Consider the following 26,351-nt stretch of genomic DNA (forward strand, 5'->3'; position numbering starts at 1 on the left):
ACGGGTTGTTGAACAAGCAGGCGAACTCGGCGAAGGAGAGCTTCATTTAGCGCAAGGGCTAACTGAACGCAAGCCTGCGATCACAGCAAGTCTTCTTCTTTTTCTATCCTCGAGCTCTATGCCCACTACCCTCGTTACAATATATATATATATATATATATATATATATATATATATATATAGAGAGAGAGAGAGAGAGAGAGAGAGACAGAGAGAGAGAGAGAGTTGCAGCAAGAAATTAATGCTGGCCCCGGTAGAATAAGGAAAAATAGAGTACGATGCACGTTGGTTTTGCACGGTATATTCTTACTGACATTTCGGCTGGTCCACCAGCTGAAACGTCAGTCAGAATATACCATGCAAAACCACCGTGTGTCGTACTCCGTTTTCCCATATATATATATATATATATATATATATATATATATATATATATATATATATATATATATATATATATATATATATATATATATATATATATATATATATATATATATATATAGGCAGGCATGGTGGCTGAATGGCCGTAGCGGTACAAGTAGTCAAGTAGATCCTCCGTGAGAGGTCACAACGTGATTTATTTCGACGTTTCGGCCTAGAGTCTGGCCTTCATCAGGATTAAAGATACAGTTTGTTGGTGTTCAGCTTTATAAAATCTCAAATCAGAGGGCAAGGAGAGGGGAAAAAAGACAGAAAAGAAAAAAAGGAAGAAAAGGAAAAAAGAAAAGAAAAAAATTCCGCCATATCCACGAAGTGAATGATGATGATTGGGCAAAGCTCCGGAGGTAAACCTGGTAAAACATGAATCCTCTGTACATTTTGCCCACTCGATTTTATTACATCGCTCCCCCTAGCGTACGTCGCCGCACTAAATCCAACGATTGCCTTCAACCAATGACACGCGCCATATGTGACATCATTCCTATTTTATAAGATCTCGCGTCTTCCATCAACTACAAGTACCGCTTTCTAGTTTATAACATCTTGCATCTTTTCATCATCAGCTACAAGTACCACCATCTAGTAAACACTACAAGAACTAAACGAGAGGTGGCTACATACAGGAGATGGTACCGCCATCTAGTGAACACTGCAAGAACTAAACTAGAGGTGGCTACATACAGGGGACGGTACCGCCATCTAGTGAACACTGCAAGAACTAAACTAGAGGTGGCTACATACAGGCTACAGGGAACGCACAGCCCACGCCCTAAGGAGCTTCGCCCCTAAAAGAAGAAAAAAGAGAAGAAGAAAAGAAAAATAATATACGGTGGACTCCCCTCGGGCGCCCCCCTTCCAGTCTTTCCTCCACCTACCCCCTCCTCTCTTCCCTCCACTTGCCCCTTCATCTCTCTCCCCCTTCTCCCCTTCACCTTTCTGATGTGAGCGGTCTGTGTATGTTTCCTTTCATTAACGCATTCCTCCCTATCAGACGGCGCCTCCTGGCCCTAACGGTTCGGTGTGGGGCAAAAAAGAGCTTTTTTAGGAAGTCCTTAGCGGTTAACTACTCGGAGTCCCGTAAACAATTCGTCGTAGAAGGAGGGGTGCCGCGTATTGTGGCAGAAGCTGGTAAGCGGGCATTTTAGGAAGTTCTAAGCCTTTAACTACTCCTACTACTATATATAACTACTATATATTTAAGTACTATACTTAACTACTATATATATATATATATATATATATATAGTGATTATATGTTGTTTGACCATTGTTTTTGTTTTTTACAAAATGCACCTACCATTGGTAGTACGCTTACGTGGTCGTTTGACTACTTGTAAGTGTATAATGGGTGGTATAGCCACTGGCCAATGTGCGTTTTTTTTTAAATGCACGTGCTATGCGTAGTACGCACACGTGGCGGTTCGGCTGCTTATCAGTGCTTGATGGGCAGTTGGGCCACTGGTATATATATATGTATATATTTTTCTCTCTCTCTTTCTCGGCTGGATGTTAGCATAAAAGTGCATCGGAACCCATTAAATTTTGTCTGATGAAGATCGGTCTCTGATCGAAACGTCACCAATAAACAGGTTTTAGAGGCGTATACCTATTTGCCTATATATATATATATATATATATATATATATATATATATATATATATATATATATATATATATATATATATATATATATATATATATATATCGTTCAGTTTGAGCGAGTTCACCGCTTAGAAAAATGTATAATGTAGCCCTGAAAAGCAAAGGCCGATAATTGCCGAATTGACCTATTTCAAGGACAAAGCACTTATATTGTCTTCGGGGCCTAAACCTAAAGGAACAAATATTGCGATACGCGAGGACTTCTCGCCTGCAACTCGCAAAGCAGGGCAAAACTGATAAATTTTGCAAAATCGCAGAAAAAGAAGTACAAGTTGTCGGTTGACAGACTGCGCGTGGACTCTAAAACCTATATTTGTAACGTGGCGACTGATACCGTTATGCAGTTTCATCATGATATGCAGTTTCATCAATAGCTCATGCGCAGTGAACGCGCGCGCTTTTTAAAACAGCTGAAACCTGTCATCTTGTCTTCCCCCTTGTCAATATCATTCACTAACATTCGAAGTATATTATCTAAGTGTGCTGAAACCTCATGTTTCTTCGAAGACCGTGGTTCCGATATCATCGCTTTCACTGAAACGTGGCTACACTCAGACATCCGTGGTTGCGAAGTTCTTTCAGGCTCCGACTCATTTAACATATACAGGCGCGATTGTAGCCACAGGCGAGGGGGAGGTCTTCTACTTGGCATTAAAACATCGCTAACATCATTTGCTAATAATTACAAATTCTGATCTGAAAATCTTATGGACCGCCTGTATTACATCTTTCACTAAATTATTGATAGACAACTGTTACCGAGCACTGAACTCCGATCACACCTTCTCGGACAAGCTGCGGAAAAGCATTACGAGAGCACTTGAGCTCTTCCACACACATGTCACTTGTCTCTTCTATGACTTTATTTTCGGCAGATTGACTGGACACTGCTGTCATCCTCATGTACTGTTTTATCTAGCCTCATTGACCTGAGTTCAAATTTGAACCTATGTAAAGTAGTTATTCAACCTGCCCATAGTCGAATACACTAGACCTCATCTTTACAACAGCCCCTGATACAGTGAGCTGCATAACTTACTTGGATGAACTGAGCGACTATAAATTACTTCAAGTCACCATTAACATTCCGCTTCCTTTCACTGGCGTACAAAGAAAATAGATTCGAGACTACAACCGAGCTAAATACCATTGCTATAATGCCGAGCTTCAAGTATTTTACGATAACATCTTGATGCCCCACTTTAATAACAGGTCCGTAGAAAATAACTGCGTTAATTTTAGAGACAAGCTCAACCAATTAATATCTATGCACGTTCCATTTATCACAATATCTAACGATAAAATTAACCTCTAATTTACGGGAAAACATCAGCATATGCGAAAAAGGAAAAAGGCGTCAGTACGATGCCGCGAAGCGTGAGTGTACGCCAGTTGCATGATCTAAATATAAAAACTACCTGAAATCATACTGTTCTGCCCTTTGTGAAGCCAAAGATAAGTATTTTTCAGAAGGCCTTTCCGCACTACTAAAAATAATTTTAATTAATTCTGGAAAACAATAGGTCAACGTAGCTTGAGTAACGATATTTCATTACATAACGCTTACAACAGCCCATACCCGGATGCTGACGTTTCCATTATACTAAACGTGTTTTTTACGTCTGTTTTTACCAAAGAAGATAAATGGTGCTTCTCTTACGTCCATGATCTCGATTACCACCACATGGCACTTGTTGACATTACGCCTAATGGCATTGTACATTTGATCGATAACCTTAAACTCTCGTCGTTCTCCGGTGTCACCAAAATAGATTCAAAAATACTAAAAAATACCATTTTAGTTCCCAGCGTCATTTTACTTCATATCTATAGACAGTCATTATCAACAAGCGAACTACCCACAGATTGGAAAATAGGAAAGGTAGTACTCGTTTTCAAAAGTGGTAATGAACATTCGCACGAAAGTTACCGCCCCATGTCACTGCCATTAATTTGCTGCAAGAGGCTCGAACACATTATCGCATCGCATATATACGATGCCCTAAAATCTAATCATTTCTTCTTCCCAAACCAGCATGGATTTTGAAAAGGCTTCTCCTGTGAGTGACATTTATTTGAATTCACTACTGACCTTCATTACAACATGAAAGCTAACTTACAAATATATTGCACCTTTCTAGACTTTTCTAAGGCATTCGATCGCGTAGCACATTGCTGACTATGATCAAAACTTTCTGCACTTAAATTAGATTCGCTAACCTTGTCGTGGGTACGAACCTTTCCTTCTAATCGCCAGCAGTTCACCATTGTTAATAATTTCTTCTCTCCTCCTTACGATGTCACATAAGGTGTTTTTAGAGGCAGCGTCCTTGGTTCTTTACTATTCTTACATTATTGACCTACCAAATAATATATCATCAAGTATACGCATATTTGCTGGCGACTGCATTGTTTATCGTTCTATAAAAAGTGTGGATGATCACCAATCATTTCAAAGTGACCTGGATTGCATTAACAACTGGTGTAAAACATGGATAATGACTTTTAACAATTCAAAATGTCAAATTATCTCAATTACCCGTTAACCAGCTTGTTCGCTCTTTCCTTACAACATCAGCAGCAACAGATTGGCTAGAACCAAAGCGTATAAAGAAATAGGCGTTCACCTCACAAAATGTTTTTTTGGGTCTACCATATAACTACTATTTCTGCTAATGCTTCAAGATCATTGGGGTATCTTCGTCGCAACCTAAAATCCACTACTCCTCACGTACGTAAGCAGGCCTACCAAACATTTGTCTGGTCTCAGTTAAAGTACGCCTCATCCGTTTGGTCACCTCATCGAAAATATTTAATACAGAAGTTACAAACTATTCAGAACAGGGCTTGTCATTTTATAACGCGGAATTATAACACCTTGTTCAGTGTAACCAAGCTAAAGCTCGTACATTCACTCCATCCCTCCATCCATTAGCAATTCGTCGTGACATGGCGCTTTTGTCTCTCTTTCATAAATATGCCTACGCCACTCGATCACCGCTAGTTCAATTACAACTTTCCTCTCACTTATTGCACAGGTTGCACAATGACTTCAGCTACACCCACCTCTACGGCACCACTAATGCTTTTAACTACTCGCCACTCCGGCTTGCCATATGACTGTGGAATTGTCTTCCAAACAGCATCACCTTCCAGCGTAATCACAATAAACTTCGCGAGCATCTTCCCTAACCATTTCACTGATAATGCTTAGCTGGTCCACTTACTCTCAGGATTCAAGTATTCCTTTTTCTTTTTATTTCATTGTCACAGTGAAGCTGTTGTTTAAAGTTTTGTTCATTAACGAAAACCAGCCCGGTAAACTGTGTAATCTGTTTCACTACGCTTCATTTTGATCTGTCAAACGCACTATTGCATTTCTTTTACATGTTTTAAACTTACCTATCTATTCATCTGGAACACATACGACTACTTCTGTACTTGGACATATTTTTGCTGTTGTTACGTACTACATTGTTCTTACTGATTTGTTAACCCAATTTTTTATTACTTTGTATCGACCCCTCTTACACAATGCCTCGGGAATATATATATATATATATATATATATATATATATATATATATATATATATATATATATATATATATTTATATATATATATATATATATATATATATATATATATATATATATATATATATATAACGCGTTATTCGAAGGTTGCAGGTTCGGATCCTGCCCACAGCAAGTTATCTTTTCACCCACTTTTCTTTCTTCTCATTTACATTACGATTGGCCTAATAACTTCCCCTATACCTTCCTTGGCATTATTGTCTGTTAGATCTCATTAATATTGTGTAAAACACGAAAAACAAGCCCTTAGGTATAAACTTGTTCCCATTATATATATATATATATATATATATATATATATATATATATATATATATATATATATATATATATATATATATATATATACGGGGAGTGACGGTAAACCAAGCCAACGGCGAAATTCAGCCTAGAGTGTCCATATAATTGCTATCGCAATAAAAACATTCGTGACGTCAGTACCAGCAAAGTGAAACGCCCATACTTCTTCGCCTTGGATCGGACCTGTACTCCACTCTTGAGTAAACAGGTCTACTTTTGCGAAAGGGCAACAGTCGTGGATCTTACACATTCTTGTTTTTTTTATCTCATTGTCGGAGGCTTCCTGAAACGCTCTTCTCTGCTTGTAGGCATGCCACCTTATCACTTTGCACTCTTCGAATGAAGGTTAGCATGATCAGTTAGCAACGTGCGCGGCTGACGTACTCCCGGTAGAATTTGCGACGTCGCACGCACAGGGACGCCACCTACCCCCAACTGGTCGGCAGGTGTGCCACCGATCGACTCTATGAAAATTACGTGTGGAATCTTGGTAGGAAAAAAAGCCCTCAAAAGAATAAGAGTGGGAGTAAAAATCCCATAATCAACATTTCACATTTTACACCAGATTTTACCGGATTTTGTCTGTTGTAGCTGTCGCGGCACCTAATGGTAAACACCAGCTGCCCTCGAATTCCAGCAGATTTTACAAACTTGGTGCTAACATTCACCATCTCGCAACGCTGCTGTGAAGCAACTGTTAAGGTGGTGGTCAGACCTGCGACTTAGAGGAGGGGGCTGAGAATCTCTTGGTCCGGACAGGCCGTCATAGGAATCTCAACTTGGGTACACTTGACGCTATAATGCTGTCTAGTGGGGCTAGTGTCCTATAATACGGTGGATTGGTTGTGTAGAATAGAGCTACTGGTGGGCTTTTTTACACACAAAAATATCGCTGCCCAAATAGAGAAATATAATAGCATGAGAAAAAGGGTGGCAAATATCGTAATTAAGCTTCACAAAAGATATGATTTGAAGGTGGCACAGCCCTACGTCCCTACATTAATTCATAATGATCATTTTGTCAAACGCTTCTACGAACACGTACTGCAAGCCAATAAAAAAGTAAAGACGCATTATACTATAAGAATGAGCGACTATAATGCCAAAGTAGGCACACACAGGCCAGAGGCAATGCAGTGGGGAAATACGGTATCTGTTCTAGAAATACCAGAAGAGAATGATTATAGTAAAGCTTGCTGAGCGTAAAAAATTTTGTACCTTGAATACTTTTATGTAGAACAGGTTAACCTTAAGTGGACGTGGCAGAGTACTAACATTGAAACTAAACATTAATTAGACTTCAATTTGTGTGAAATCCCAGGCATTGAACAGAACGTAGATGTAGCTGAAAAGATCACATGCAGTGACCGTACGATTGTGACAGCTCGAGTTCACCTGGACTTCAAAAAGCAATAACCCAAACTGATACGCAAAAACCCAGATAATGAGCTAGCGGTGACAGGGGAAGAACAATTATTTAGAGTCACGTTCCAGAATATATTTCCAGCTCTAAATTACGTAAACAATGTTAGCGCTGGCACAATGAACGATAATTTTACTGTTGTAGTCAAAGAGTGTGCAATGAAAGTCGGAGGTAGAGACACAAAAAAAACACTGGAAGACTATCGCAGGAGACAAAAATGTTATTAAGAGACGACCAACCTCAAAAGCCTCATGGCTTAAGTGCAACCAACAAAATAGAACTAGTGGAGCTTCTAAAGTTAATCAGTAAGTGTAAGGTAGCCAACAAGAGAAGGTATAAGACATAGACAATCAAGCAGGCTGTAAAAAAGGGCAGAAGCCTAATTTGTGAAGGCAAACTTGTGCATAGGCAAAAATTGGTTTATGCAATAAAGAACAAGGAAGGCAATGTCATAACCAATATTGTTAGGATAGTTGAGGTGGCTGAGGAGTTCTACAGAGAGCTGTGGAGAATTCCAAACAACCAGAATGATATCCTAAACAGCATTATAAGCCCAGTGGAATTAGAGAACCTGCCAGTTACAGCAGGAGAAGTAACGAAAACTTTAAGAGTAATGCAAAGAGGCAAAGCCGCTGTCGAGGATAAAGAACAATGAACCTGCTGAAAGACGGTGTAGCTTGTGTTAGAAAAACTGGTGACCTTATATACGAAGTGTCTCTTGACGGGAACGATACGTGGATTTTGCAAGAACGCTGACATAATTTTAATACACAAAAAAGAGACGTCAAGAACATAAAAAATACAGGCTAATCAGCAGACACTCCGCTCTCTACAAACCATTAACAAAAAATATTAGCTAACAAAATTAGGGTGACACCATAGTTCCATCAACTAAAAGACAAAGCAGAATTTTAAGCAGGCTACTTTTACAATGAACCAAATTCATATTATCAATCAGATGATAGAAAAATGCACAAAGTTCAACCAACACCTATGCATAGCTTTCATGGACTACGAGAAGGCGTTTGCCTCATTGGAGACCTCAGCAATGATGCAGCCTGTACGAAATCAGGGCATCGACAAACCTTACGTAAGCATGCTAGAAGAAAACCGCAGCGGGTCCACGGCCACTATAGTTCTCCGTAAACAAAGCGAGAGTGTCTCACTAAAGAACTCTGTAAGGTAGGAAGACACACGCTCTCCGATATTTTTCACGGCGTGTGTATAAGAGGATTTTAGGGCCCTAGATTGGGAAGAGTTAGAGATAAGAAATTATGGAGAGTATCCTAATAACCTGCGATTTGGTGATGCTGACGACGTTACTTGACGAGTAACTCAGAGGACGAATTACCACTTGTGTTTACTGAGCTGCACACGGAAAGCAGAAGAGTAGGTTTGAAAGTTATGTATAAAACTCAAACTATATGCAACAGTCTCGTCAGAAAACAGCGCTTTGCGATCAGGGGCGAGACACTGGAAGTGGTAAAGAAATATGTCCACTTAGGAGAGGTAGTAACCGCGGAGCCGAACGATGAGAGTGAAATAACTAGAAAAAAAAGGATGGGGGGATCACAGTCGGCAAGCATTCTCAATACATAAATCGTAATCGAGCACACACTCTGTAGAGGAAATCGTATAAAAGATGCACCTTGTCAATACTTGCATACGGTGCAGAAAGCTGGAAGTTTAAAAAGAGGGTTCAGTTGAAATTGAGGACGACGGAGCGAGTGATAGAAAAGAAAATGGTAGTAGTGTACCCTTTAAATGCAAGTAGAGAGCAGAGGTAGTCAGGGAGAAATAGAGGGTTAAGTATTTCACAGTTGATATCAAGAAGAGGAAATTAACGTGGGCCGGAAACCTAGTGCGTAGGCAGGTCATTAGGGATAATTGATTGAATTTTCAGAGAAATCGAACGAAGGAGGGGGAGAGAGAAAGCTAGGTGGGCTTATGCGATCGAGACGTTCGCAGGTTTTACACGGCACATGAGGTATATCAGGTTGATTGGTGGATCATGGCAGAGGCTTTTGCCGTGCAGTAAGAGTAGTCAGGCTGATGATGACAATCATAATGAGGTGTTTAACGTCAGGAAGACTACTAATGAGACTCCTGGGATTATTACTGAGTAGACAGATCATATCTTGTGCATGATGACAATGTGCGGTCATTTCCTCTGGTTAGATGAAAAAGTTGTACGTTTACTGATAAGAAGACTGTACTAAGAAGTGAAAATACACTGCACCAAAACCATTCAATCTGTGGCACTGTAACCTTAGGTGCATGAAAAAATATTTTTCAGGCTCACATGTAAAGAATCGTCAATCTAATATTCTGATCCCTTCATACCGTTCATAATATTACTGTTTGAGCTATAAGTTCCATAAGTCAACGTTTCTAGGTGCTGTTGAGTTTTAAGGTTGTTCTCAAGAATTAGTATAGTCTCCTAACTCAAAAATTCTTGTTGCAGTTTCCGGACTGGTGTTTTCTCTGCTGTTGTTCGAAGCATCAAGAGCAAGTAAGATACTTTGTTTTTTTAATACTTTACTACGAAAACACAATTGTTGCTGCTACGTGCTAAAAATCCACAACTCTATTGTGTCTAGTGTATATGAAAACTATTTTATGAATCATCGCATCTATATAATACATAACTTTTTTGTAGGTACGTCTCTTACTTTTCAACATATGTGAAATGCATGCCTCGGAAAGGAAACTTCCGCTAGATGTTATGGAGATAGGATTGCATAACACTTGCCCTGCACAGCGACCGGGAGGATACGCGACGTATTCAACTGCCGTCGCGCACAAAGAAGCTACGGCTGGTTTGTCGACTGTTCGACACAAGGAAGAGATGGCAGTCGAGGCAGGTCGTCTGAAAACACGTGCTTATTACATCAAGAAAGGTCATAAAGCGAGAATCACGGGCTTGCGGGCCCGCAGGGAAATCCACAAGACTGACTTACCCCCGTATTCAAAAAAGCTCCTCGGCTCAACTTTCACCCTTCACTTGACAGAGTTGAGCACTGCGCTACCACTCAGCTGAAAATGGCGCTGGGTTACTCAAGAATCGCAGCAGATTATCGCTGATGTGCAGTGACTTGTCGTGACTAGAGACGGCGCTCCCATCGGCTTTCTCCAGTGAAGGTAGAGCGTTGAGTGAAGGTACGTTCTTGAGTACGGGAGATAGTGTAGGCTTGCCGGCAGGGGCTAGAGAAAAATCCCTGCATTTCAGCTTCTTGAAGATAATTATGGGGCGAAGCTTCCGGAGGTGATTATTCTGAATAAAGTTGAGATAGTACTGAGACTGATTGTGGTTGTGATACGTATATTTTTATTCAAAGAGATAGTGCTGAGACCGATTGAGATATAGGCGTGATTTTTTTTTTATAGCTGATATGAGGTTCCGCGTTCCGGGTTACGTTTTGACTTCATAATCACAGCTTCATTAGCTATCGTCTCAGGTGTAGAATTTTCTTGTCGGCATTGCCACCTTGCATCCGCTTCAAGTTTTCTCAACTGCGCGTCAGCTTGGCGTTTTTCCCGCTTTCCTTTGCTTCCTTAGCCCTAGTCTGTGGTGTAATACATTGTTGTCGCCGTCGCCGCTTTGCATCCGCTCCCTTTTCTTTTGTCTACGTGGTAGCTTCCCGTCGACGGCGACGCTGATATTCAGCACGTCGTGCTTTCCTACGTCCGTATTCATCCATATGAGAAAAGGGAATGTGTGGTATGGAACGTGGTTATATATATTGTGACAGGGAAGACTTATTCACCGAGAGCTGGTATTAATAATGGCCTAAAGAGCGTACAGTCATGCAGGCCAACGGGAGAAACTCGAGAGTCCAGCCCACAACAACCACGTTGTCGTCTTCTTCATTTGGGTGCCAACTCAGCTGTGTCAGGGCGACAGTTCCATACACGTATCATCACCCCGGCCCGTAAGGCACCGTCTCGGTACCTGTTAAATGAGCAAGTCGGCGTTGTAGGGCTTGAGACTAGAAACGTGGACTACTTCCGTTCTGGGTGTAGCAGCTGAGGAGTTTGAGGTAGCGGCCATCTTGTAGGTCACAGGTGTGACCTGACGAATGACTTGGTAAGGCCCAGTGTATAGCGATAGTAGTTTCTCGTAGAGGCCAACACGTCGAGATGGGAGCCACAGGAGAACAAAAGATCCGCCAGGAAAAACGGCATCTCTATGTCGATGGTCATAAAGGGACTTCTGTGCTGTCTGCGACGGCGATAACCAAGCGCGCGCTACCGCACGTGCCGTGAGGGCACGGGTGATCGCATCCTGAGCGTAAGAAGTAGATAATGGGTGGTCTGATGAAAGCAGTGTGTCGAAGGGCAATAAGGGATGACGTTCGAAGAGTAGATAAAAAGTGAAGTAGCCCGCTGTTTCATGACGCGACGGGTTATAGGTTAAGGTTACGAACGGAAGAGCTATGTCCCAATCAGTGTGGTCGGTAGATAACATGGAAAGCATGTCTGTCAATGGGCGGTTTAGGTGCTCCGTAAGGCCGTTAGTCTGAGGGTGGTAAGATGTGGTGAAGTTGTGACGGGTAGCACAAGATTGGAGCAGATCATCAACTACACGAGACAGAAAGTAGCGACCACGGTATGTGAGCAGGTGAGACGGAGCGACATGCTGGAGAATAATGTCGTACAGCAGGACGTCAGCAACGTCGGTTGCGCAGCTGGTTGGTAGTGCTCGAGTGATTGCATACCAAGTGGCATAGTCTGTGGCCACTGCAATTCATTTATTTCCAGTTGTAGAAGTAGGAAAGGGACCTAGCAAGTCCAACCCCACTCGATAAAATGGCTCGGCTGGAACTTCAATAGGTTGAAAAAGACCGCCAGGGGGATTCGTAGGCTTTTTTCGGCGCTGGCAGAGGTCGCAAGATGCGACGTAACGGCGAACAGAGTGGTAGAGACCCTTCCAGAATACTCGTCGTCGAATGCGGTCGTAAGTTTTAGAGACTCCTAGATGTCGAGAAGTTGGAGCGTCGTGGAATTGTCGCAGAATATCCTTTCGCAGGTGATGCGGTACGACGAGTAAAAGTTCCGCGCCGTCGGGGTGTAAGTTGCGGCGGTACAAATCGTTGTATTGAAGCAGGTATCTGCTAAGAGAAGAGTCAGAATAACGCGATTGAAGGCGGTCAATGATGGTGAGCAGCGATGGATCTCGGCACTGTTCGTCGGCCACGTTCAGAAAGTCAGTAATGGCTAAAACGCCGCATGGGATTCCAAATCAGTGTAGCTAGGTGGATCAACGGGGTGCCGGGATAAGTAGTCAGCATCGCTGTGCAGCTTTCCAGATTTGTAAACAACCGAGAACGTGTACTCCTGTAATCGAAGTGCCCATCGGCCGAGTCTTCCTGTAGGGTCCTTAAGCGTCGACAGCCAGCAAAGTGCATGATGGTCCGTGATGACTGCGAACAGACGTCTGTATAAGTACGGATGGCATTTCGCCATAGCCCAAACGAGGGCTAAGCATTCCCGCTCAGTGATAGAATAATTTTGTTCCGCTTGCGACAAAAAGCGGCTAGCGTAGGCTATCACACTGTTGGTGCCATTCTGTATCTGAGCAAGTATAGCACCAATGCCATGGCCGCTTGCATCGGTGCGAAGCTCTGTTCGAGCCGCTGGATCAAAATGAACCAACACAGGTGGTGATGTTAGGGCGGTAATTAGCGACGCGAAGGAATGTTCTTGATACTTTCCCCTAGAAAAGGCCACAATCTTTTTTAAGAGATTCATGAGGGGCCTAGCAATATCCGCGAAGTTGAAGACAAAGCGGCGGAATTATGAGCAGAGCTCAATAAAACTGCTAACTTGTTGTGTGGAACGCGGAAGCGGGAATTCTCGAACTGCACGGACTTTGTCAGGGTCGGGTTGAACACCAGTGGCGTCAACAAGGCTGTCGAGTAGGTTAATCTGCCGGCGTCCAAATGAGCATTTCGACGAATTCAGTTGGAGACCAGCGCAACAGCATTTTCTCGACCTCCATCTGTATAACTTGGCGCCCAGCATGTGACACGTGATAAGGGCGTTTGTGGAGTGGACTGGCGTCGCCGGTGTCGATGCGATGGGCTACAGCACTTGTGCGGCCCAGGGGACGGTCGTCGACGTCAAAGATATCCAGGTAAGAAAATAGAACACCCCAGAATGCTGCAACTTGGGAAGGTAAGAGGTCGTTGGATATCATTTTGTCGAGGAACGCCTTATATTGCGACGTGATGATAGGTTTCACCATGGTCTTAGTGTCAGAGGTAAAAGAACATATCGAACATTCATCAAGGGTGGAAAGATCAGCTAAAGTGATGCTTTAAGGAAGAACTTGGGTCGACCTAGAGAAGTTCAGTAGTGGAAGTAGGGCCGTGTTGCTAGCAACAACCATTATAGTATATGGTAGTGCGATGTGGTGCGTAAGGGACAAATCAATGAGGGGAGCCACCAGATAGGACGGGAAGGGCGACAGAGGAATGTACACAGCAGCCTAGGGCGGTAGCCGTAGAGACTCCACGCATCGTAGCCGAGTGTGACTTGGAGGAGTGAAATCGGAGCACAAAGGCAATTCGAGCCGTGATTTACCAGTAGAACATTTGATGAGGGTGGAGTGGGCGGTTAAGAAGTCAATTTCAAGGATGACGTCGTGTAGGCAAGCATTGAGGACTGCGAAGAGAACGAAAGTGTAGTGGCCAGCAACAGTAACGCGGCCAGTGCTCGTACCAAGCACCAATGTTCGACTTTTGTTGGCAACTCGAGCAGTAGAGAACATAGCCGGTGTGAGAACCTTTTTCAGGCGAAATCGAAGTGTAGAACTCATAACAGTTACTTGGGCACCAGTGTCAATTAGAGCAGTAACGGCGTGGCCATCGACAAACACCCGAAGTAAATTGCGTCTTGAATTTGTAGCCGGTTGAGGTTTTTCGTTTCAAGTCGTCAACGCAGCGCCACCTCTAGGAGCTGCACTCGTCAGTTTCCCGGGAAATGGCCAGAATAAGCCGGTGACGGAGAGCGGCGGCGTTGAGGGGAGCGTGACGGCTGATCTTGAGGTGACGGCGAGCGGCCATACCAGTTTCTTTGGGCGACGACGTCAGCGTAGGACGGTTTGGAGCGTGGAAATGAACGGCGAGCTGAAGGGTCCTGAATATGGTCATCCAGAATACCATCTTGCGAATAGTGTCCACGGTCCTGACGGTGGTTGACATTAGGAAAGCTTGGCCGGAAATACCACCTGTTGCGGCAATGGCGGAAGATGTGCCCAACTCGAGAGCAAGAAAAGCAGATGGGTCGATCATCGTGCGTGCGCCACTCAGATGGATTTCGGTAGCGTGGAGGAAACCGAGGAATCAAAGCTGCCGCAGCGACAAGTGGAGCAGAGTGGTAGTCAGCGTTATGGACGGGAGTGTTCATGGGCTGCGGCATACCTCTGGCGGGCTGGAGAACATGGACGGCCAGGTTAGCGAGCTCCTGACATACGACTGCTTGAATAAGCTAGACTGTTGCCCAGCTGTCTTGCGCAGGGGGCTGATAGGAAGTCAGTGCCATGGCTTCCAGCTCCTGGCGAACAATCCTTGCGATATTGGCAGGAGGCGCAAGTGAACGGGGCGCTGCAGAATTCTAGCAAGACCAAGTCGCAGAAGTGTCTGGTAGTCTCGTGATGTGGTGGGTTATTCGCCTGCTTTTAGCTTGTTGAAATCGTTGGCTTCAGATATGATGGAGTCGACAGTGGTGCAGTTCTTGCACATTAGTATGTTGAAAGCATCATCAGCAATGCCTTTCAACACGTTGCTGATCTTGTCCGCCTCGGACATGTTTTTGTCAGTTCTCCGGCACAGTGCCAGTACGTTTTGGATGTAGATGACGTACAACTCCGTCGATGAATGAACATGCGACGCGAGTTCCTGTCTGGCTGCCATCTGACGAACAACTGACTGACCGAAAAACTAGTGAAGCTTTTGCTTGGATGTGTCCCAGCTGGTTAATTCTTCTTCATGCGTCTTATACCAGGAGCGTGCCGTACCCTTTAGGTAGAACAGAATATTTGCCAGCATAAGCGTTTCGTCCCACCTTTAGAGCTTGCTGACGCGCTCGAATAAAGCGAGCCATTCTTTGAAATCCGTGCTGGCCATCCCGGAAAACGTGCCAGGGTCGAGAAGATGGGGGAGAATCACTGGTGATGGAACCGGCACGGATGGCGAGGCCTGGGTGCTGGTTTCAGGCATCGAGGCTGGACACAGGTGGAGTCCACTGCGGAGTTCCAGAGCCGGGTTGTGTGAAGACCCCGCACCTTCCCCCAAAAGATGTTACGGGGAAGATTTATTCACCGAGAGCTGGTCATGTTATTGGCTTAAAGAGCGCACAGCCATGCAGGCCAACGGGAGAAACTCGAGAGTCCAACCCACAACAACCACGTTGCCGTCTTCTTCATTTGGGTGCCAACTCAGCTGTGTCGGGGCGACAGTTCCATACTCGTATCAATATATATAGCGTTGACAGCAGCGCCATCACATCGGATGGATGGATGGATATGGCTGTACCCTTTAGATCGGGCGGTGGCTAGCGCCACCAAGCCATAATACTTAATGAACTCAAAACTATATTTATTTATTTTTTCCTTAAAAAGTGAGTTTGAGGATTCGTACTTCGAACTGAAGAGTTCAATTTTCAGTCGTGCCTTGACTTTAGCCACCAATCAGATAACCTCCGTCTAGTTAAGTCTACTTGCTTAAAGTCTATTTGACCCTCCCGGTCACTAAACCCCAGTGCTTTGAAAAACTCTGCGCCATCATTCTGAACTATAGGGTGAAGCCCTTTACAGAACATTATCAAGTGTTCGGCAGTTTCTTCTTCCTCTCCACACGCACTGTATACTGTGTCTACCCCTTCGTATTTGGCCCGATATGTCTTGGTTCGCAGTAATCCCGTCCTTGCTTCAAACAGTAGAGAACTACCCCGAGAAATATCATAGATCCTTTCCTTGACAATTTCCTGCTTAAGAGTTCGATAGATCTCTAGTGCGGACTTCCTAATCATGCCCTTTTTCCACATGTCAGTCTCCGTTTCCTTCACTTTCTTCTGAACCGATAGTTCAGAACCAAGCGGAACAAGCGGAACATAAGGCTGCTATAAATGACTTGAGTGAACGAGTGTCGTCAATGGAAGGAAAAATGTCAGTGCTGTCAAAATTAGAAGCCGCTATCACTGAGTGTACTGCGCGCTGTAATACCCAGCACGGGGTGATACAGTTGCTTCAAAATAAGATTGATGATCTTGAAAATCGTAGTAGACAGCATAACTTGGTATTCTACGGCATACCTGATACAAGTGTCCGCGAATCTTGGTCACAATCTGAATCGCTTGTGAAAGAAGTATGCTCGACAAAATTACAAGTTAACCCCGAAACGATAGAAAAAGCTCATCGGCTCGGGAAATTTCGAGAGGGAAAAACGCGGCCCGTGATCGCAAGGTTCGGATCATTGAAAGAAAAGCACCTGATTTTAGGAAAGGCCAAGAATTTGAAAGATACAGGTATCGGTATGTCGGAAGACTTTTCTGAACCAGTGCGAAAGAAAAGGCGAATTTTGTGGCAGTTTGCTAGGGAAAATAGAAGCGGGGACGCACGAGTACAGCTAAAACACGATACCCTTCACATGGACGGCATCAGGTACACTTACGATGATACCTCAGGCAAGGTTGTGCAGTGCAAGTGACCGACTAAGTTCTTATGCTCTTCACTTTCTTTTTTGTTAGTAAACTGTAGGAGCATTAAAAATAAAGTTGACATATTCGATGACTTAGTGCGCATGACCAAACCAAGTGTAGTTATCGGTACTGAATCATGGCTGAATGAAGACGTGGCAAACACCGAGGTACTGCAATTTTCATGTTCTTTTCTGTACCCCCCCCCCCCCCCACTATAATGCCTGTATGGGCGCTGTGGGTACTAATTAAATAAATAAATAAATAAATAAATAGTTCTTTTTGGTTTGACCACTTGCTGTTTTCTAAGTATTTACCAGTCAACTTCCTGGTTCGCTTCCTCCATTTTGTATCGACATTCTTCATGTACAAGTAGCTGAGAACCTTCCTAGCCCAACGCTCCTCCTTCATTTTTCTCAATCGCTTCTCAAATTTTATCTTGCTGCTAGCTTCCCTGCCCTCAAATGATGTCCATCCCATATCACCTTGTACTCCCTGATTTGGTGTATTCCCGTGAGCTCCCAAAGCAAGCCTACCTATTCCACGTTGCTTAATTTCTAATCTTGCTTGAACTTCTGATCTCATGCACAAGACCGCGTTGCCGAACGTCAGCCCAGGAACCATGACCCCTTTCCATATTCCTCTCACAACATCATACCTATTGTAATTCCACAGTGCCCTATTTTTCATTACTGCTGCATTCCTGTTACCTTTAGTCGTCACGTATATTTCGTGTTCCCTCAGGTACTCGGTCCCATTGCTTATCCATACGCCCAGATATTTGTATTTATCTGTTATCTCTAGCGCGACCTCCTGTATTCTAAGCTCACTACCTTCGTTGTCATTGAAAATCATGACTGCTGATTTTTCCTTACTGAATCTAAAATCTAACCTATCTCCCTCATTACCGCAGATGTCCATCAATCTCTGCAAATCTTCCTTGTTGTTGGCCATTAGCACTATATCATCTGCGTACATTAATGCTGGTAGTGCCTGATCAATAAAATTTCCTTGTTTGACTAAAGAGAGGTTGAAGCCCATCTCAATTCCCTCTAATTTTGCCTCTAATCCTTGTAGGTACATCATGAATATTAAGATTGACAGGGGGCACCCCTGCCTAAGCCCCCGTTTTACCTCTGCAGGCTTGGATACCTGTTTTTCCCACTTTATAACTACCTTGTTACCTTTATAGATACCCTTCAAAAGATTAGTGACTACATGTTCTACGCCTAGTGTGTCGAGTATTCCCCACAATTCCTCTTGAACCACGCTATCGTACGCTCTCTTGATATCCAAAAATGCTAGCCACAGGGGCCTGTGTTCTTTTTGTGCTATATCGATGCACTGCGTTTGTGAGAACAGATTGTCTTCCAACTTCCTGTGTTTCCGAAACCCATTCTGCAGTTCCCCCAGCACCCCCTCATCTTCTATCCATGCCTGCAGTCTTTCCTTTATAATCTGCATCGCCAGCTTGTAGACCACTGATGTCACTATTATAGAACAGTAGTTGTTTATGTCAGCTTTGTTTCCCTTTCCTTTATAGATCATGCTCATCCTGCTAAGTTTCCATCCATCGGGAACTTCACCGTCGATTATTATTTTGCTCACTGCCTCTCTCAAAACCTGCTTAGACTTCGGACCTAATGTCTTTATCAGCCTAATGGGAATGCCATCTGGGCATGTTGATGTACTACTATTAACCTTTTTCTCAGCGCTTTCCCACTCTCGTTGTGAAAATGGAGCCATTGCACCACTTGATTCGTCCTTGTCTATTGTGGTGCATAAAGTACTTCTTTGTTGAAATTTGTCTGTCACCCTTGCTCTTATATATTCAATAGCTTCGTACCCTTCTATCCTGGCACCTTGGGCTGTAGTTATAAAACTCTGCTCTAGGCTCGTCTCATTTCTGAGGGAGTTTAGATGGTTCCAAAATTTCGCACCTGCCTTTCTATCTTTTTATGTACTTCTGCCAGCCACTGAGCTCCCTTTCTTCTAATCTTTTCGTTAATCAGAAGGAATGCAGCCCTTCTACAGCTTCGAAACGTTTCCCATTTTCTTTCAACATCATCTGTCAATTCACCCCGCTGCTTAGCATGTCTGTGTTCCCTAGAGGCTTCCTGACGTTTTGCTATGGCTCTCTTAACTTCCTCATCCCACCAACGTTTGGGTTTTTTTTTTGAAAGTTTGAAAGTTTGAAAGTTTATTGAAATTGATTGGTTACAAATGGTGGTTACAATGGGGTTTACTACTGATACAGAGGGAGGTCCCAAAGTCAAGAGACTGTACAGGGGACCTCCCATAAGAGCTGAGTAAACAAAAGTACTTTAACGCAACAAAGATGTGTACACAAAGTAAACACTCAAAAAGAAGCAATTAACACTGAAACATCGTTGGATTATTTAAAAATTACAAAAGAAAGCAGAGATGATGAAATGATGAAATGACTATGCTGAATGCAGATAATTCCGAAAATTGATTTTGAATGCGTGGAAATTGGAGATATTTTTAACATGGCATGGTAATGAGTTCCATAGTTGTGTGGCTGAAAAGTTAGTAGTGAACTTACCATAATTAGTTCTGGGTTTCGGTAATAAGAAGCTATTGCTGGATGCGAAACGTGTTGACAAAGAGTAAGGATACTGGCTTTTGATGATTATAGGGAACGGGAGCTTTCCGCTGATGGATTTGTGGATTAGTATTGCGAGGGAATATTTATGTAGTTTTCCCACCGACAGAATACCGTTAGAGGTGAGCAAAGGCAATGCTTCTGATGTGTAGGTGCTATGTGTCATGATGCGAATAGCTGATTTTGAGTGTGTTGCAATGGAGATAAATGGACTGGATAAGTGTTTCCCCATGATGATATGCAGTAATTAATATACGTATGAATGAAAGCGTAATAAAGGGATATTAGTGTGTTCATATGGAAAAAATTGCGAACTTTAATTAATATCCTAATGCCATAAGCTGTCTTCTTTGTTAACGATGAAACATGCTCATCAAATTTTAGGTGCTTATCTAATGTGACTCCGAGAAACATGACACTGTCAGTAGGATAAAATGTGTTTGAAGCGAAAGTTAAAGATGGTGAACCTGAATAAATCCTATGCTTAGAAGAAAAGATGACGAACTGAGATTTTGTAGCATTTATCTGTAGTTTATTTTGCCGGCACCAGGTAACTATGCTGTCCGCGTCGTGGTTAAGCTTGTAGATTAATGAATCAAGGTGGTTATCTGAGCAGAAAATAGTAGTGTCGTCAGCGTAAAGAATACAGTCAGATGATTTTAGGCATTGTGAGAGATCATTGATGTATATTAAAAATAAGAGAGGTCCTAATATTGATCCCTGCGGTACCCTAATGTTACTTGTTTTAGGGTGTGAGTAAGTGTTAGATATAGACACAATATATTCTCTATCTTTTAAGTAGTTACGTAGTAATTTCAGTGGCGGGCCTGCTATTCCAATAGACTCTAATTTAGCAAATAGTATATTGTGAACAAGTGAATCGAATGCTTTAGATAAATCAATAAAGAGCGCCCCAGTCAAATTACCTGCATCAATTGCCTGCCGGATTTTATCTGTCAAGTAAATTAATGCTAAATCAGTTGAGTATCCCTCCCTAAATCCAAATTGATTTGTTGATAAGACATGAAATTTTGAAAAATAGGAATACAAGCGTGTTACTATTAGTTTTTCAACAACTTTGCTAAAGAATGAGAGTATAGCTATAGGTCGATAATTAGATGTGAGACGCTTATCTCCCTTCTTGAAAACAGGAATTATTTTGGCTTTCTTCAAGGAGCTTGGAAAAATTCCCGTGGTAAAAATAAGGTTTACTATATGACAAAATGTTTCAGATATTAAACTTGCTATGAGTTTCATGAGAGAGGGGCGGAAATTATCAATACCGGGCCCGGTATTTTTTAGACTAGAAATGATAGTGACTATTTCTTCAGGTGTCACGGGGTGAAGGAAAAAGCTGTGAGGCATGCGTGGGTAAGGCTGGGTCAGAGGATCGTCTTCCCGTTGCTTGTCTGTACAGAAGAAGTTAATAAAAGAGTTAGCAATGTCTAAGGGATTATCGAGAAGTAGGTCTCCCGATTTTATCATTGTTATTTCGCTATGCTGGTTGGATCTACCCAAAAACGAGTTTAAAATTTCCCACTGTTTTTTTACGTCATTACCGGCACACTTAATTTTATTTTCATAGTACTGTGTTTTGGCATGTTTGAGTAGTTTTCCTAAACGATTAGAATATTTTTTATACCTATCATGAAGCGCAGTATTGAACGGTTGTTTTTTTGTTTTTCTATAAAGGTTATCTTTTTTCTTCAGGCAATCAAGCAAACTGCTAGATAGCCATGGGTTACGAGGAGCTGAGAGCGGTTTTTTACAGTTCATTATTTCGGTAGAATCTGCAAGGGCATTGGAAATTATCTTTGAAAATGTATCGTAGGCAGTTTCAGGGTTATCGCACGCGATGACTGGGTTCCAGTCTGTAGCAGATATTAACTCAAAGAACTTTGTTGAATTGAGCTTCTTTCTGGTTAGGCCTGTGACAATAGCGCAAGGAGTGTAATTTAAACGCACAAATATTGGATAGTGATCGGTAACAGAGGCTTCGACAACGCCGCAGTCAGGGTTAGTAAGGAGATTTGATAAAACGTGGTCAATAAGTGTACCTTGTTTATTTGCGGGACATCGAGTTGGAAGCGTAACTAGGTTTTCATACCCAAAGCCATTTAGGCAGTTAACGTATTCATTGAACAGTGTGTTGGATGGATCTAGGAGGTTAATATTGATATCGCCCATGATAATGACATTTTTCTGCTCCAGTGATAATTTGTGCAACAAATTACCAAGGGCCGAGCAATAAGCACTTCCACATGATGACGGTGAACGATAGATGCAACCAACTATAAGGTTTTTTTTTGTCCTGTGAAAAAAATGAATCGTGAAATTCAACCCAAACAGATTCGCAGTTAGCCACTTTGAGTGTCAAGTCAAGTCGTCTATGAAAACGCAGTTCCGAGGACACGAAAACAGCCGCACCACCATGATTACTATTATCGCGGTGACAGTATTCAGCAGAGTATGAGGGGAAGGTATACAAGTGATTATGAGATGCGGAAAGCCACGTTTCGCTAATACAAATCACAGAAAACCTGTGACTAGTTGATGATAAGAAAGTTGTGATACCATCCATGTTTTTTTGCAGACTGCGTGCAGTAAAATGAATTAGTGAACGGCAGGGCAAGGAAAAATAGGTCTGAAGTTTGTGAGGTCGAATGTACGAAGCCATTTCACGTAACTGAAAGATTGACTACTAGACTGATTGCAAAATGTTAGGCAATATTGCATAAATCAGAATCGGAAGCAATGCGAATTACCCGACTGTCGGGAGACTTCCGCACCTTAATCTGGCAATTTTCCGTCCAGATGAACTGCCATCCTTTTTCTTTCTTTAAGGCAAGTGCCCTAGAGAACAAGCGCTTATTGTCTGGTGATAGGTGCTCATTCACAAATATTGCCTGTGCGTTCTCTCCTGAATACCCTATACTTCGAGTGTTCAGCCGCGCCCTTCTGGCTTTCTTCATGAACTCGTTCTTTTTTTCACGAGAGCAAAACCGCACAATTATATTCCTTTGACCGGACTTTGCAGGTACACGATGTACCGTGTCGACATCGCTAGCCGAGACCTTACAGTTGATTTTGTCGCCAATGGCAGTCAGGATTGCGGAACAATCCTCTCCTTGGGTAGAGGGCACCCCTTTTATTTCCAAGTTATTTAATCTTGAGTACTGCTCGAGGTTGGCGACTTTACTTTGAAGGGCCTCATTTTCTGCTTTTAGAGCGCGATTTGCGGCAGTCAGCTCGAGCTGCTGGGAGCGTGTCGACTCGACCACCTCGTTCAAGAAATTTAAACTGTCATCCATACGACCAACTTCAGCTCTCAATTCACCGACGTCTAAGCCTGCGTCCTGAAGCTTGGTTTGTATATTAACAACAAGCCGGTCAACCAATTCGTTCAATCTAAGTTTGAATAAATCTTCTAGCTCGTCTAAGCGCTTGCAGAGTTCGGCATTTGTCGGCATCGTGTAAAATGACTAAACACGTGAGTACAAAGTGAGTATACGAGCCGTAACACCAACAGTAGCAGCAGCAGTTGCTAGACTAAGAAATTCTAAGGAAGTGTCAAAAATGAAGCAACCAACCTGTGAAACCAAGGAAGTTCGCTTAGATGCGTGCTTGTGAATGCAACTGCTGCTGCTACAACAGTGATGCTTCCGCTGGGACGGCTTTTATGACAGAGGAACGGGCCGCGTAGAAGCAGCTTGGGGGCGGCTTCAGCGCAATCTGCGCCAAGGCCAGATGAGTGGTCCTTTTCGCGCAGGCACGTGTACGATGCACGGATGAGAACCCAGGTAGTCGCCGCGGCTATCTGTGAAACCAAGGAAGTTCGCTTAGATGCGTGCTTGTGAATGCAACTGCTGCTGCTACAACTGCTGCTGCTGTTTGTGTCTTCTTTTCTGGGGTGACTTGTTACGCGTCTTAGCAAGCTCTAGCTCAGAGTCCAATTAGATTCATGTATGTCCACACTGTCTTATTATCCTCCGTGATTACTTTCTCAATTTGTTTAGTGGCTGTTTCAATTTGCCTTTCTGAATAAAAATTTTCCTGTAGGTGCTATTTTGTCTCCTTCCCACTTTCACTGCTCTTCCAAAACTTAGCTTGATTCGTTTGTGATCACTACGCAGACTTCTGGAGCCACCTTCATCTATGTGCATTCCCCTGAGCTTATCATACATCCTATGTGACATCAGTGCATAATCTATCGTCGACTGCAGCCTTCCTACCTCCCATGTTATTTGCCCTTCACACTTCTCGGTACTGTTGCAAACGATCAAATCAAGCCTTTCACACATATCCATGATAATTTTGCCTGTCGGGTTGGTATAACCATCTATATCTTCTATGTGCGCATTCATGTCTCCTAGTATAATTATCTCGCACTCTCTTCCTAACTCCTGAATGTCCTTTGATATACACTCTACAATTGCCTGGTTTTCCTCTATGGCCTTTGCTCCCATCCACAAGTGCACGAAACCAAGGAGTGTCATTTGACCTGCCACTTTCCCTTTTAGCCATAAATGTTTCTTGCACTCCTGCTTGACCCTTTGCGAGTCTGTACTTTTATGAATGAATGCCCCAATACCACCCCCCTTTCTGCTGCCTTCTGTTCTATTACAATATTTCCGGGAGTAGTCCGGATTGTTCGGAGGTTGTTCCGTGTCCCTGAGATGTGTTTCTACAAATTCGTATACCATCGGCCTCTCTTCCTTTAGCTGTTCTTCTATCTCTTCCCACTTCAGCCTGTTCCTATCACCCTGCATGTTAATGTGCCCTATGTCTGAATGAGCTGGGCGCTCGTGGCTACGTCTATTTATTCCCCGGACTCTACCTATCTTAGACATTGGTGCCACTTTGGAATCGTATCTGTCCATAACACCTGTCGAAGAGTCTCCCTGGTTGTTTTCCTCGTTACTAGCTATCCTGCACCCCGAAGGGCTCGCTTGCCCCCCAAAAAAGCTACTGCGCGTCCTGCAAGTCGCCAACCCACCTGATGACCTAGTCTCCCATCGAAGTGAATTCTGTCTCGTTGAAAACCACCCCACCTATGCACCTCTCTGTTTATTTCCACCCCCTCAAAGCCTTTCTCTCGACTCATCCGCCATATCTCTTGGTTTGCGTTGACAACTGCTCTTTGCAGGTTGCTATCACGCACCAGTACCTCCGGTATCGTGCATATCACTACCTGTACCTTAGGAGAAGTGGCGCGCATGTCATCGATGCCTTTCGCCAGTGTAGCTGCTAGTCCAGCTCTATCTTCATTTAAGACATCGTTTAAACCGCCTGAAATTATCACGAGGTTTCGTCTATCAGCTGTAGTTTTGAGTTTTGCGCTCGCTTGCCTCGTGACTGCTTCGAGCTTGCGTCCTGGGAGCGCCCCTACTGCAACCCTCTTGTCACCTCTTACCCTCTCTTTGATGGCTTCTGTGCATTGATTTAAATTCGAGTCTCCGGCGATTATCACCTGCTGTGACTTTTCAGCTGGAGCGTCCTGCACCTGGGGGCTACTTGCACCTGTGACGCCGGCTGCTTTGTCCCCTCCCAGCCCCACCACTACCTCGCTGAAGCTTGGCCTTGCGACAGTTGAACCGGCTAAACCTGTTTTTTTCCAAACTTGCTTGTTTTTCCTTCTTCACCGTTATGGTTGCCGTTTCTCTACTGTTCTCTCCGTAGGCCGCTTCTTTGTTCAGCTTCGCTAGTGCTTCCTCGGTGGGCTTCAGTCTTTCTCTCATTGCCCTCGTTTTCTCTTGCTCTGTCACCAACGCAGTCTCGAGCTCATCGATTCTCACCAGCAGTTCACTTTGGGCAACCATCATTTTCTCCATTTTTTCCTCGACCTCACATTGCCTACACTTCGCGTCCGCCTCTTCTCCATCCGCTTCTACACTTGAGTCCACTTTCAAACCACTCCACATCCTGAACGCTTTACAGTCTTTTTAACCATGTCTTTCTGACACCAATTGTCCCTATACTCGATAATTACTAAACTCGAGCCGTGCACTACGAAAAAAAAAAGAAAGTCTAAGCTCTACTACAAAACTTTGCGTGTTCAATGTACGCGCACCTCCCCCACGGGGTGGCAAAAGAAAAAAAACAACAAAAAAATTTCAAACACACACACCCGCACTAACTAATAAATACCTGGTACTGGCCCCCGAAAAAGCCGTACCATAAAATTAGTGCTACGAAGATTTCAACCACTGCCTTATAATTATAAAGACAAGCTCAAAACATGCAAAAACACTTATCTGCGCAGTCGATTCGGAGCGCTCGAAAAACACGTCCATCCACCGTGACAGCCCGAACAGAACCAATCTCTACATCATCTACAATTAACCACAGCGCCCTCTGTTGCTTTCAAGTTGAAGGTTACTTGCAAAACGCTTACCACCAGCGCTCTCTGTTGCTTATACGTTGAAGGTTACATGGAAAATGGTTCAGAAATGTCAGACAGATGAAGACGTGTGACGGACAAACGGGAGTTGGCAGACACCGTGAGGTCTTAAGGAGCTTGGCCCCTAAAAGGGCAATAGCCAAATGCGCTTACGAGAAGCCACCTGCAAAAGGAGCGCGTCTAAATCTTGTGGAGACCT

The 26,351-nt window shown here is 43.4% G+C and overlaps 1 protein-coding gene across 12 annotated transcripts in view; it reads left to right on the top strand.

Annotated features, from left to right (window-relative positions):
• The window catches only part of LOC119173521 (complement factor B), a 1,265,978-nt gene that overhangs the window by 95,795 nt on the left and 1,143,832 nt on the right, over window positions 1-26,351 (top strand). For all 12 annotated transcript variants that reach the window (XM_037424323.2, XM_075896490.1, XM_037424324.2 and 9 more), the window contains exon 2: window positions 9,892-9,939. In XM_037424323.2, the coding sequence (XP_037280220.2) occupies window positions 9,892-9,939 (48 nt within the window). The remainder of the gene's footprint in view (window positions 1-9,891; window positions 9,940-26,351) is intronic.

This window comes from Rhipicephalus microplus, chromosome 5 (assembly GCF_043290135.1).
Source record: "Rhipicephalus microplus isolate Deutch F79 chromosome 5, USDA_Rmic, whole genome shotgun sequence".
Taxonomy (NCBI): Eukaryota; Metazoa; Arthropoda; class Arachnida; order Ixodida; family Ixodidae; genus Rhipicephalus; species Rhipicephalus microplus.